The following is a 14,234-nucleotide window of genomic DNA, read 5'->3' as shown; positions in this document are numbered from 1 at the left end:
ACACTCTTCTCGCATTCCATGCTCCCTAAACCAAGTGCAATGGACCCTCCTGAAAGTGCCACTGTTCGTCATTCACCTAACATTTTAAGCTAGCATCATATTACTTATAGTCTATTTTGTACAGCTGCTGCTAAGTTGGGAATCTCTTATCTGGAAAAACTATGCACAATAGGACATGGCAGAGTTATTTTAACCAACAGCTCTCAGGGAATGGCAGAACATGTTCCACAGCAGACTCTCTTCTCTCTTTCTTCTCTGGGACTGGAGGTTTTGGAGCAGTAATAATGCTTATGCAGCTGCTCCTGAGGCCAATGCTATGCAGTTCTTCATACCCCATGCAGTAATGTACGGACAATAATAATTGTTAGTGAAACAGATGTTATACCTGCAGTAGTGCACAACATGGCAGTTATACTGGAATGCCCTGATGCAGCAAGGTGCTTAAATACTACACTGTTCAAAGAATAATATTTAGGTATGGTGGGGTATTCTTCCTTATTTCTCCTTCCCTATTTAGGGAGGGAAGGTTACTCCTGGTTTCTTGGTTTAAATTTTTTGTGTGTTTTTTAAATGATTGGTAAGGGTACCTACAGTGTTAGGTAATTTCTCCACTTTATTTAGCTTAATAAGAAAAGGAGTAAGTTGTATATATTATTACTATTAATAACTTGCTTTCCATTTAAAACCTGATACTGATAAGTCATCATCCACCTTATTTGTAAATAATAATAATTAAAAAATTCCACCTTACATTTATCTGTGGTCCTTAGCCAGAAGAGTTTTCTGTGATTCGTGAGCTGGTTGGGAAATGCTTATTCTTCCCCACCCTACATGAAAAGCTGACAAAAATTAAAGTTTTGTTTTGTCAATTTTCTGTACTCTTGATGAAAATCCAAACCCCAATAATTTTCATTTTTGAAGTCTCTCGATGAAATTCCCAATATTTGGCCAACGGAAATTGTTTTCTAAAAGATGAAGAGCCATTTTCAGTCCAGCATCTTTCAACAGCAATATTTTGACCAGCTCTCATCTTGAGGTGGATTGAACACCTCAGCAGCTGTATGCCACCCTCTAACTAGTAGTGGTTGTAGACTCTGCATGCCCAGCTCCATCAAAGCAGCTAAGAGAGCTAAGCTGACCTTACCTTTTCTACACAGGAGAGAGCTGAGAGTTGCATTATTTTCCCCATTATTAATAATTCAGAAAAACTGAAAAGTAATACAGTTATCAGACCTGCATTTTCATTACTTGGATGAAGCATAGTACAGTGGGACAAGGGAGAAAAAGTTCAGAGCTTATGTAAAATCTTAACTCCAAACTTCCTCACTTTCCCTCCCCCCCCCCTTTTTTAAAGAAACACTGAAAATCTCAATCTAAGTCTAATTTAAAAAAAATCCTCATGAGAATGTACAAAGCCACTAAGGGATTTGGATGGCCAATTAAAATGAATGAAAACTGTGTCCAAATCCCCTAGATGACTTTGAGAATCTCAGTCTAACAGCATGTTCACACACCTGTCTCAGAATTTTCTTGATTTATAATTTCTTTAAGTTTTTGTTTTTAAACCAAGTATTTATGATCATTGGTATGTAAAAATTTGCTGTAGATGGGTTAGTTTCTTAGAGATGTGGTATGACGACTATATGTGCTATTCAGTTAAACACAATAAAATGTAGTATTCAAATCTAATACGCTTCTGACAGCATCTATAACCATCTTGAACCCAAGTGGTTTGGCAGATTGAGCTTAAAACCTCACAAAAGAGAGTAACCTCTTTGAATCTGAGCATTGTGGCCCCACTTGGTGAACTTTATACAATCCTCCATAACCTGATGGTGTGGTAAATGCTCAAATAAAATCTGTAGGGAACAAACAGCCAGCCTTACCAAAATTAGGCCCATGCCATATAGCTCATCAAGAAATCTTGAATAAAATTCATTTGAAATGTTTAGGCAAAGTTATAGCTTCCCCTTCATATAAAGTGAGTTACAATTTTTTCAGTCCCATGTCTCAGAAAACTTTGTCTGATCCCTCTTCCCCACACTGAAAAGGTAGTTGTTTCACTATCTTTCAAACTGCCTCACGTGTATTAAGGCTTTAATTTTAGATTCAAATTTATCTCCATTGCACAAAGACCTACTGATATTTCTAATATTATATATCAGCTACCATCAAAGGCTGAACCATGAAACCAAGGTCACTGAAAATGCTGCAGAAACTAGTCCCTCATTATTTAAAGCTTCTGGAGCTTTTCTTTATCATGTGCCTGTCAATCTGAGTTTTATTGTGTTCTGCATTTAAACTAGAGAAGGTGTGGCTCTTATCTCTAGAGCTCCCTCCATCCTGTACTGGGAGGGGATTTGTTCTGGGCCTGACCGAAACCCACTGAGGTCAATGGAATGACTCCTAGTGATTCAGATCAGATTCTCTATTGGCTTCATCCTGCTATCTACTCAGCTCCCTCCACTCCCACTGAAGTAAAGGGGGTAAGGGTATTTGCCACTTCTGGGTGGTTGCTGAGCACCTTGCAGGTTTAGGCCCCAGGGCAGTTCTCTCTGTCCTGCAGTAGGAGGTGTTCTCTCCTAACCTTTAGCGTGTATTGCGTTAGATGGAATGGAGAGTTCTGTCTGTCACACCCTGTACTGCTGCTGCTTTTATCTTCCTGTTTTGTTTTTGTGGCGATCCGTTTAGATCATATAAGAGATTAGAAGGCTGAATCTGCCAGCCCTCCTAACTCACTAGGGAACAGGCCTGAGAAACCCCTTGTTTAATCACTGCCAGAGCAGAGGAATTTACAGCCCCCACAGCAATAAGGTCCAAAGCTACAGCCATAAAAATAAAGGCTTTTTATTTGGTTTTTATATATACGGTTACAGAAACATCTGCATAACATTTCCAACAGCATGTGTAGCTCACCTGCCTCCCCCTCCTGTAATCAGGTGTGAATATGGGTCACCAAGATGGAAGAGTGCTTCTGTCCTTAGGTTCCAGGCTCCGCCTTTTCTGCAGGGAAACCCTACCCTCCTGTTTTTAAGGTGTCACCTTTTTGTAGGTAATGTGAAGGTGCTGAGTCATTGGCTGCGCAGTGGTTGCCATGGAGACGGTCTGTTCTAGTTTCCCATCGGAATTGAGCCTAAATTTTCTGGTAATCTGAGAGGGAAATAAACACACACAGCCCTTTATTTTGTTCTAGTTAGCATTTTTTTTTTAATAATGTAAACCAACATCTGGGGCTAGAATAAGCTTGGCTCTTATTTCCTTAGCTGAAAGCTACTGGCCCAGCCCTTCTCATGTCTGACAGACTTCCACAGGCAAAATCTTAAGGACTGTTGCAATCCTCCCTTCCCTATGCCTTCAAATAGGTTGGTTTGTTACAGGAGCACCTGGAGAAACTGGGAATAATCACACTGTACCCTCCAATAAAGCAGAGAGCAGCTTTCTCCCCTAAGAGAAAGCACCACTGTCAGAGTGATGGCTGCCACTGTACTGCACAGCTGGGTCCTACACTGAGAACCGTGTACACTAAGAGGGATGCCTGAAGTATAGCAGACAAGATTTGCCACCTCTGGGTGGTTGCTGAGCACCTTGCAGGTTTTAGGCCCCAGGGCAGTTCTCTCTGTCCTGCAGTAGGACCGATGGAAAATAAAATATGCCAGTCATCAAACGGAAACAAACACACTAATAAACAGGCTGTGTGTCAGAGGTTACACACTCTTTAAAAGCATCTCTTGCTGCAGAATAGCAGCAGCCATTAGGGCTTTGGCCATTCTTACCTCATTTCCAGTTTGCTAAATTTCAAATACAAATCACTACCTCTGACGGAAAATGAATGCTCACATAAAGCAAAGCCAAATTCCATCTCTGATGATTATTAGCAGCAAGCTCCAATGTACTCTGTAACAAGCTGGACCTAAATTCTGCAGCATGTTTCCTGAATTCTGCAGCAGCCAGCTGGGGCAGACTGGAAATTATGAAGTAGCTTCATTTAAATGAAAACATTAGGCCTGTAATTAAGAGAGTTAATAATACAATCAGTACAGCAGCTCCTTAGGTTAGTTATTTTGACATCAGATTCACACACTGGCAGCTTTCACTACATCCAAAAGTTTTGTGTTGACCATGATTAATTGCACTGAAGAAATTATCAGAGGGAAGCTGGATGTTTGGGCAGCTGAGGGGGAAGCAGTCTGGCCCAGCTCCTCAGAGATATTTAAAATCTTAAATTAGAAACCTAAATCCCTTGGAGGAGCTGGGCCTTTGGAATTAAACACATTATCTTCTGCTAAAATGATCAGCAGTGAAATAGTTAATATTGACACTTCACTCATCTCATTTGTAGTGGTGCCGCTGGTGTAATATGGGGTAAGCCACATCAGTGCAGAGCATATATATGGGGACCTGGCACTGCTGTAGCTACACTGCCACAAATATCCCTAGTAAAGACAGGCTTAGATCAGAGATTTAACCCATCGAGTTGAACAGGGCAGTTTACATTTCTCAGAGCTATTGTTTCAGAATGTAAGCAGATGCAGGAAGATGCACTGTATTGGTTTACATCTTCAAGGTACCGTAAAGGCTTCCTTCAAGTCAGTGAGCTACACCAGCATAAAACTGGTGGAAGAGAGTGGAGAATCAGGCCCATCATTTTGAAAGCTTTGATCCTGGAACACAATTCTGCAGCAAGAGGTGGAATATATGGAGCTGCAGCTATGGATTATATGGAGCCTTGCATAGAAGTGATCATATGACCCCACATATAAGTGCACAGGACTGCCCTGAGTTATCAGCGGTGCCTGAAAGTATCTTGGCATAGACTCCACACGCTCAGCAGTTTGGCCCTTTGACTTATTTCAGTGCAGATTTTCTGCACGTCATCCACAAGATTTGTTTATGTTATTTGGCCCCCGTTGCTCCTTCTCATGGTGAACACAGTCCCAGAGATTAGCGGAAATGAAGTCTCAGGGACTGAGGGAGCTCAGTCTGATAGCTCTGCCAAGTGGTTACATTTAATGCGATCAACTAGTCAAATTGAAAAATTCATTACATGTGGTGCATTCAACTGAAAGGAAGAACGGAAAATGCAAAGGACAGTGTTACAGTCAAAAAGTTTCCCAATGGATCCACAATTTTGGACCATACTGTACAAAATACTTTCCAAAAGATATATATCTTAATGAGATGCTGTTGTCAGCTGTATATATTTATATCTACAGACTCCAAGATTTAGATCAAACTCTTTCTTGCTTTTAAAAACAAACAGCTTGAAAAACATTTGTCCTTCTTCTAATGGCTTTATTTACATTATCATCTCAGAGTGGTTCAGCATTGGAGACACCAAACATAACAGGAACATTTGTTATGATGGAGGCATTGGTTGTGACTCCAGAGTTAGGACTGTGTTGAGATCTGTAGTTAAAGCAGGATGTAATCCTGATATTTCTCTCCTTAAGGATTTAACAATGGGCCCCAATTTAACACAATCTCTTTCCTGAGGACAGTGGAATTTTCCATAATTTTTAGAGTCAAATATTCAGGCTCTTTTGCAGAGGAAAGGTTTTTTAAATGATGCCTTTTGTAAATTTGACATTTGACTCTGCCAGTCTCACCATTTTTTATCCCCATCTAGCTAAAGAAGCACAGTCCCCTGAAGCTCCAAACTCCACCCATATGCACACTTTCAAAATACCTTGGACATATGCCACTTTTCAAAAGCGACTCTTTAAAACAAACAGTTATTGCCCTAATTTAAAAAAACCTTACTTATCTCTACCAAGAAAAGTTCAGCTCCATCAGAGAATGGAAGCAGCCAGTAGTAGAGGGGGCAGCTGCCTCTGCAGCAGAACTGTATGTTCCATGTTTCTGACAATGTGGGCTATAATTCCCTCCTGCTCTGTCCTAGTCCCTAGGATTAACAGGGGGCCATAGAAAAGGTGGATTTGGAGGGAGGGTAAGAATGACAATGTAAAAATATACACGTTCTCACAGATACAGAGTTTTCCATTGTGCTCCAAAGGCAGCTGCTCCCTTCAAGAGGATCCTGGTCTGATAGATCTGAGGAAGTCTGTTGGCCTGGGAGTGAGCGGCTGAGGTTTAACAAGTGACAGGGATAATGTGTGCGGGGTAACATACAACATCCATGTTATCATAGGGGTGAGGTGAGCTGTGTTAGGCTGTAGGACTTCTTGCTGCCCATGAAATAGTTATGGACAGGGAGAAAGAAGAAAGAATGAGGCTTTCACAAAAACACTGTCATACTGTTAAGACTGCTCAAATGCATTTCCCATCAACACAATTACTAAAAAACAAGACATTCACACAACTTGCATCCCTTAGCACACACTCACCCATGCACATACATGCGCGCACACACACACACAAAGTAACACATCAACACAGTGCAGCAACACAACAAACCCACTTTCAATTCCATCACAGAACCAATCACAATGTGAACCTCCAGTTCCTGACAGCCACTCATAAGCTGAAGTCCAACCTCCGCCATTTTCCTCTACAGCTAATACACTAGACTTTTCACCAGTACATGTATGTCTATAGGCAATTTATTGTAATCTGTCTGAGGCTGGGGTTTAGCTTGTGCATTTCAGTATGATTGTGAGGAAGTGGTTCTATGTTAGACTGAAAATGTATCTGTTATGGGGCTGTTTGGGCATTTTGATATCTGGGTGGGATGGCATACAGATTGAGGCTGGATGTGAATGCTGGATTAAGTGGTGATTGTCTTGATTTTTATTGCCTGAGCAACCTTAGCAACACAACTGCATTTCCTAACTAATGGAAACGAATGACAATTTGGTGGGGGAGATGATATAACACAGGTTGTACAGGCTGGGCACCACACTGCTTTATCATTCATAATGATCTGTACTTTTCATTGAGAAAACCTCAGTGCACTTTAATAAAGGCAGGAAGTGTTATCTCCAATTTATGGAAGCTGAAGTACAGAAAGGCTTTATGACTTGCCAAGTTCATAAGTCAGATCAGTGGGGCAGCAAGGACTAGACCATCCCTTTTTGATATTGCTAGCATACTGGTGTGTCCTGGGATGAATCAATTATGGGAAACATGAAGCTGCAACTGAAAATTCCTATTCATAGAATCATAGAATATCAGGGTTGGAAGGGACCTCAGGAGGTCATCTAGTCCAACCCCCTGCTCAAAGCAGGACCAATCCCCAACTAAATCAACTATTCTGTTCTAATCTCAAAACTAACTCAGTCTGGACCGGTTAGACCACATGCGATGTGCTTCTCTGCAATAGAAATGGCTGATCTTAATGATTAGTCAGATATCTAGAAAAAGAAAAGTGATGTACCTCAGCAAATACAAATGAACTGCACCATTTCCTGATAGCCTTACAAGGGCTTATGCCACATTTTGTCTTTCTACACACACTGTAAAAATTACACTGTATTGTGTATTGTGTATTGTGTAATTGCACAATGAAAGATTGCAATGTAAGCAACAAAATATGGTGCGAGAACCTTACTTTAAAATTTCCTGACTTTTGTGTTTAAGTTCTTAAACTTCCTTTAACATTAACAATATTTTTGAAGGGGTTCTTTTGTTTCAGTGTTTATGACATATTTTAAGATGTCAAGTAATCACCTCTATATTATGCATAAGAACGGCCATACTAGGTCAGACCAAAGGTCCATCTAGCCCAGTATCTTGTCTTCCGACAGTGTCCAATGCCAGGTGCTTCAGAGGGAATGCAAAATTGCTAATTCTCATGCATGTACTGCAGGTCTCATGATATTTGGGTTTTTTTTTAAAAGCTTCAACTGTTGAAATGATTTTATTTCCCAAGAATCTCAGCTTTTTCTTATTTTTTAGTAAGTTTCTAGTGCTCAGAGTGTAGCAAAAAGCTTGAAAATGTGAACCCTAAATACTTCAGCATTAGAAGACATAAAAAGAATACAAATTACAAATTTTTAAATCTCATGATTTCTAACACAAACTCACTATTTCAGGCCCTGACTCATGATCTTTGAATGCTTGGAGTTGGCAACACTGATATACTTCAAATCTAATCATCCCAATTCTGATCCCATTATCCAAATCCTAAAAAAATAAGAAGGAATCTTCTACAGACAGGGGAATGAATTGAATGACATAATCCTTTAGGTCTTTTCCAGCTCTGATTTCTATGGTTCCACAACTGGACATTTCAAACAAGGCAGAGTAGTGAGTCTCTGCATTTGCAGGGTATGCTATTTCCTGGTATTAGTGCTTTGCATGCTAAGAAGCTCTTCTCAGCAAGCTGAGTGCTCAGTTATGCCTGTAAGGTGCTGGCCTGTGGTGAGCCACACAGCCCACAAGGAATTCTCAGGGGCATTGCCCCTCATGGAGCACTAGTCTCTGGGAGCTCTCAGGAGTGCAGCCATTGCTGTGTACACTCTCCTCTGCCATGGTCCTTTATGTGTGGCTAGCGAGAGTAAGCCACTGCAGCTGCGGCTGGCTCCTGTGTGAGAGGCACATGAAGGGAAGCTCTCTGTGCCCTCCTTCCTTGAGCACAGGGGCCAGCCTCTATCTGGCTCCAAGGCATCATGTGGCAGGAGAGGCTAATTTTCAGGAGAGTTAAGTTTTGTTTAAAAAGCTTATGGGAGATGTAGAATCTTGTGTGCATTGAGGAATGGAATTCCAAACTTCACACTGCAGGGGTCTGTCTGGCTTTGTTCTCCCTCAGGTGACCAATGGCCTGAGATCAAAGGATTAAAGGGAGTAAAGCTGGTCAAAGCAAAATGAAAAGTTGCTGCCAATCTTGTACTGCACTGGGAGAAAATTAAAGGACAATAAATGTTCCAATGAATTTTACAGCAACCAGAGGGAGAATAATTCCAGTAGAACCTGATGGGTTCCTAGAGTTTACCAGTTGCAGGTGGGTTTGTACTCAATGTGGCTCAGCTGGGCCTCTGCTGCTGCTACCAGTGCTACTGTGTATGCAAACTAGATACCATTAACTTGCATTTGAATAGAGACTGGGAGTGGCTGGGTCATTACACATATTGAATCTATTTCCCTTTAAAGTTAAGTATCCTCACACCTTCTTGTCAACTGTCTAAATGGGCCATCTCGATTATCACTACAAAAGTTTTTTTTCTCCTGCTGATAATAGCTCATCTTAACTAATTAGCCTCTCACAGTTTGTATGGTAACTTCCAACTTATCTGTATGTATATTGTGACAGGGTCAGGCCAGGTGGCTACAGGAGAGTGACAGAAGGCAGATATATTAGCCCCAGGTTAAGTAGGTCCCTTTTCCCTGGGTAAGGTAACAGGGAGGGTTTTGTTTTTTTTTTTTCTGGGAGGAAGAATTTAATCAGAAAAACATCAAGGATAATTGGGAAATATTTCAGAACACTTTACTAGATGCCCCAAAAGCCACCATCTCACAATCAAGTGTGACAGGGTCGGGCCAGATGGCTACTGGAGAGTAATTGAGAGTAATAGAAGGCAGATATATTAGCCCCAGGTTAAGTAGGTCCCTTTTCCCTGCGTAAGGTAACAGGGAAGTTTCCAGAACAATCAGGAACCTTCTGGCAACAAGACAGACAGGCTGATTAAAACACCTGCAGCCAATCAAGAAGCTTCTAGAATCAAGACAGGCTAATCAGGGCACCTGGGTTTAAAAAGGAGCTCACTTCAGTTTGTGGTAGGGCGTGTGAGGAGCTGGAAGTAAGAGGTGCTAGGAGCTGAGAGTGAGAATGTGGACTGTTGGAGGACTGAGGAGTACAAGCATTATCAGACACCAGGAGGAAGGTCCTATGGTAAAAATAAAGAAAGTGTTGGGAGGAGGCCATGGGGAAGTAGCCCAGGGAGTTGTAGCTGTCGCACAGCTGTTCCAGGAGGCACTCTAGACAGCTGCATTCTACAGGGCCCTGGGCTGGAACCCAGAGTAGAGGACGGGCCTGGGTTTCCCCCAAACCGCCCAACTCCTGGTCAGACACAGGAGAAGTTGACCTGGACTGTGGGTTCATGAAAATGGCCAAACTGAGGGCTGCTGTGAATCTCTGAAGCGAGCAAATCCGCCAATAAGCGTAAGACCCACCAAGGTAAAGGAGGAACTTTGTCACTATATATATGTTCCATTCTATGCATCCGGTGAAGTGAGCTGTAGCTCACGAAAGCTTATGCTCTAATAAATTTGTTAGTCTCTAAGGTGCCACAAGTACTCCTGTTCTTTTTGCGGATACAGACTAACCCGGCTGCTACTCTGAAACCTGTGGCTACATTGCTATTTATACTTGTGCTAACTCTTATGTGTATATCAGCAAGAGTCACACCCCTACCTCGAAGTGTAGACACAGCCTTAGTTAGCTGCTCTCTGAGCTACACAGTCTGAGGTACCCATTGTTACCATCATCAGCACATCAGTTACTTTCCCTCCTTTGAATGTACTATTCAGGCTTTCTCTGCGCAGCTTTCATCATTTTTCACCCATGTTACCCTGTTTCAAAAGGGAGGTAGCTAGCAAAATGCAAATCTTTTCCTTCTGGACAGTGTGTGTCTGTGATTTCATATATGTGGAGGGAAGTTGCTTATATATCTGAGGATCTCCTAATCCCCCAAGTTTAAGATCTCTCACCTTTAAAGCCTCACTGCAGAACAATACTCATTTTAGCTAATGAGGACTGGACAGGACTATTATAGTAGCCAGTCAATGGTACCCCCAAAATTACAGGGAGATGTCACAGTTCAGCAATACAAACTGATTCATTAAAAATCAGAGAGTGTTGCCTCAACAGCAGTCCCAGTCATTGCTGACCCAGAGCAACAAACACTAGGAGCAACCACAAATGGACCCTGAATCAGTCCTACCTACACATGTTTTTCATCCTTCCACACAGCAGTTCTATGGATTCCCATTTCCACATCCCCAACCCCAAAGGACCTAGGGGTTACAGTGGACAAGAAGCTGGATATGAGTCAACAGTGTGCCCTTGTTGCCAAGAAGGCTAACGGCATTTTGGGCTGTTGTCATAAATATAAACGAAAGGGTAAACCCCTTTAAAATCTCTCCTGGCCAGAGGAAAAATCCTCACCTGTAAAGGGTTAAGAAGCTAAAGGTAACCTCACTGGCACCTGAAAAATGACCAATGAGGAGACAAGATACTTTCAAAAGCTGGGAGGAGGGAGAGAAACAAAGGGTCTGTGTCTGTCTGTATGCTGCTTATGCCGGGGATAGACCAGGAATGGAGTCTTAGAACTTTAGTAAGTAATCTAGCTAGGTATGTGTTAGATTATGATTTCTTTAAATGGCTGAGAAAAGAACTGTGCTGAATAGAATGACTATTCCTGTCTGTGTGTCCTTTTTGTAACTTAAAGTTTTGCCTAGAGGGATTCTCTATGTTTTGAATCTAATTACCCTGTAAGATATCTACCATCCTGATTTTACAGAGGTGATTTCTTTACTTCTATTAAAAGTCTTCTTGTAAGAAAACTGAATGCTTTTTCATTGTTCTCAGATCCAAGGGTTTGGGTCTGTGGTTACCTATGCAAATTGGTGAGGATTTTTACCAAACCTTCCCCAGGAAGTGGGGTGCAAGGGTTGGGAGGTTTTTGGGGGGAAAGACGTGTCCAAACTAAGTTTTCCAGTAAACCCAGTTAGAGTTTGGTGGTGGCAGTGGAGATCCAGGGACAAAGGATAAAATTAATTTGTACCTTGGGGAAGTTTTAACCTAAGCTAGTGAAAGTAAGCTTAGGAGGTTTTCATGCAGGTCCCCACATCTGTACCCTAGAGTTCAGAGTGGGGGAGGAACCTTGACAGCTGTATAAATAGGGGCACTGCCAGCAGATCGAGGGACATGATCGTTCCCTTCTATTCGACATTGGTGAGGCCTCATCTGGAGTACTGTGTCCAGTTTTGGGCCCCACATTACAAGAAGGATGTGGAAAAATTGGAAGTGTCCAGCGGAGGGCAACAAAAATGATTAGGGGGCTGGAACACATGACTTATGAGGAGAGGCTGAGGGAACTGGGATTGTTTAGTCTGCGGAAGAGAAGAATGAGGGGGGATTTGATAGCTGCTTTCAACTATCTGAAAGGGGGTTCCAAAGAGGATGGATCTAGACTGTTCTCAGTGGTAGCAGATGACAGAACGAGGAGTAATGGTCTCAAGTTGCAGTGGGGGAGGTTTAGGTTGGATATTAGGAAAAACTTTTTCCACTAGGAGGGTGGTGAAACACTGGAATGGGTTACCTAGGGAGGTGGTGGAATCTCCTTCCTTTGAGGTTTTTAAGGTCAGGCTTGACAAAGCCCTGGCTGGGATGATTTAGTTGGGGATTGGTCCTGCTTTGAGCAGGGGGTTGGACTAGATGACCTCCTGAGGTCCCTTCCAACCCTGATATTCTATGGTAACTCCAGAGAGCAAATGACTCTGAAATCTAGTGTGCAAGAAAGGGTTTTTATAGAATAATGTTGTTTAGAAAGGACTGTACTGAGACAAGAAGGTTTCTTTCTCTTTCATGATCACAACGGAACAGGTTGGCCCTCAGGCTGGTTTTGTGACTGAGTCAGTCTTTCTTTACTTTGACATTAAAGTCAGTTAAAGCAAAGCCAAAGTCATCCTTTTAAATACATCATGAATATGTATGCAAATAAAAATGAAAGGTTCTCTATGGGTGTGTTTAATGCTTGTGGAAAGAACCAGAGCCGTGAAATATATACCCACAATTTCCAGAAAAAACACCAGCCCATTGATCTAGCAGACATTCAAATAACTACTACCTTGGCCAGCTACCACCTTGTAACAGGTAGCTGTTTATTGGACAAAATAGGATACCCTCCCATAAGAGGAGATGAGGGTCATTAATTTTCAAAATGAGTCTTGTTGACTGCTCTCTAGCATGGACCCTGCCAAATCACAGAAGGATGCCATGCAGATGCCATGACTGCTGAGGCTTAAAATTGGCAGGTTAAATAGAGCAATACTTACTCGCTGGTGTGCCAGAGTACTCATCACATGGGCTCTGCAGTGCCACTAGAAGGACCTTTATTATGTCTCAGCAAAAGCACTGTGACATGCAGTGCTCTGCTTTAGCTCAGGGGTTTTCATCCTATTCAAAAACTAACCTGTTTAAAAACAAGTACATTCATAAAATCCATAATGTTTTCTTATTATGGGTAGTAGATTGTACGCTCTTTAGGGCAGGGTCTTTTTGTTCTGTGTTTGTACAGAGCCTACTGTAATGGGGTTCTGGTCCACAACCAGGGGTCCTAGATGCTACCACAATACAAATAATGGATAATGATAGCTGAATGTTGGAAGAAGGAAACAAAGTGAATAATTTGTTACTCCTATTAACTATAAGTTTTTTTTCTTAAACTTAGTTTGATTCAAAAGGACATTTGGGTCCCTGACGGAGACAAAAAGCCATTGCACATCATGGAAGCCAAGGGAGTTCACTGCTTCTCAAAAAATAAGGAAACAAACATGGAGTAAAGGGAAATGGGCATAGAGAGGAGGTAGTATGCACGGAGGGATGCCTCTTTTGGAGCAGAAGGTACTGTATGTGGGAGGGGTGAAGGTTGATTGCCTCACATAAAGCGTATTCGTGGCAATGGGTGTGGGTAGGTCTATGACAAAAGGCATTTATTTTCTGTCGGGTCATTTGTCACATCTATAGGTGTTGGGGGAAGCATTAGCAGCCTCTCATGAACAATCTTGGTTTTGGAAGTGGGCTACTGGAAGTCTCCAACCCTGCTTCCCATTATCTTGTGTCTAGGGGTATGTCTACACTAAAGTAGCTACAGCAGTGCAGATATGGCACTGCAGCTGTGATACAGCAGTTGCTGTAGAGGTGTTTCCTGTGTTGAACAAAGTGGATTTCTGTTGCACAAACGTCAACATGGTTTCTGTAAAGGGAACTCATGTCTTACTAATCTATTACAGTTCTTTGAAGGGGTCAACAAGCATGTGGACAAGGGGGATCCTGATGGTGTACTTAGATTTCCAGAAAGCCTTTGACAAGATCCCTCACCAAAGGCTCTTATGTAAATTAAGTTGTCATGGGATAAGAGGGAAGATCCTTTCCTGGATTGAGGACTGATTAAAATACAGGAAACAAAGGGTAGGAATAAATGGTAAATTTTCAGAATGGAGAGGGGTGGTGGAGTAGAGATGTTCCCCAAGGGGCAGTCCTAGGACGAATCCTATTCAACTTATTCATAAATGATCTGGAGAAAGGGGTAAACAATGAGGTGGCAAAGTTTGCA

General features: G+C 42.0%; 1 protein-coding gene across 5 annotated transcripts in view; it reads right to left on the bottom strand.

The window, feature by feature from the left end:
* Window positions 1-145: 145 nt before the first annotated feature.
* THAP4 (THAP domain containing 4) overlaps window positions 146-14,234 on the bottom strand; it is a 52,071-nt gene continuing 37,982 nt past the window's right edge. For 3 of the 5 annotated variants that reach the window (XM_073360419.1, XM_073360417.1, XM_073360416.1), the window contains one exon: window positions 2,832-3,150. In XM_073360419.1, coding sequence (XP_073216520.1) covers window positions 3,031-3,150 — 120 coding nt within the window. In that variant the 3' untranslated portion in view covers window positions 2,832-3,030. Of the gene's footprint in view, window positions 840-2,831; window positions 3,151-14,234 lie in introns of those variants that run through there. The other 2 variants (XR_012160853.1, XM_073360418.1) reach the window with 2 other exon arrangements.

This window comes from Lepidochelys kempii, chromosome 9, assembly GCF_965140265.1.
Source record: "Lepidochelys kempii isolate rLepKem1 chromosome 9, rLepKem1.hap2, whole genome shotgun sequence".
NCBI lineage: Eukaryota > Metazoa > Chordata > Testudines > Cheloniidae > Lepidochelys > Lepidochelys kempii.
The sequence above is the reverse complement of the archived record's forward strand: the minus strand, read 5'-3'. Positions and strand labels throughout refer to the sequence as shown.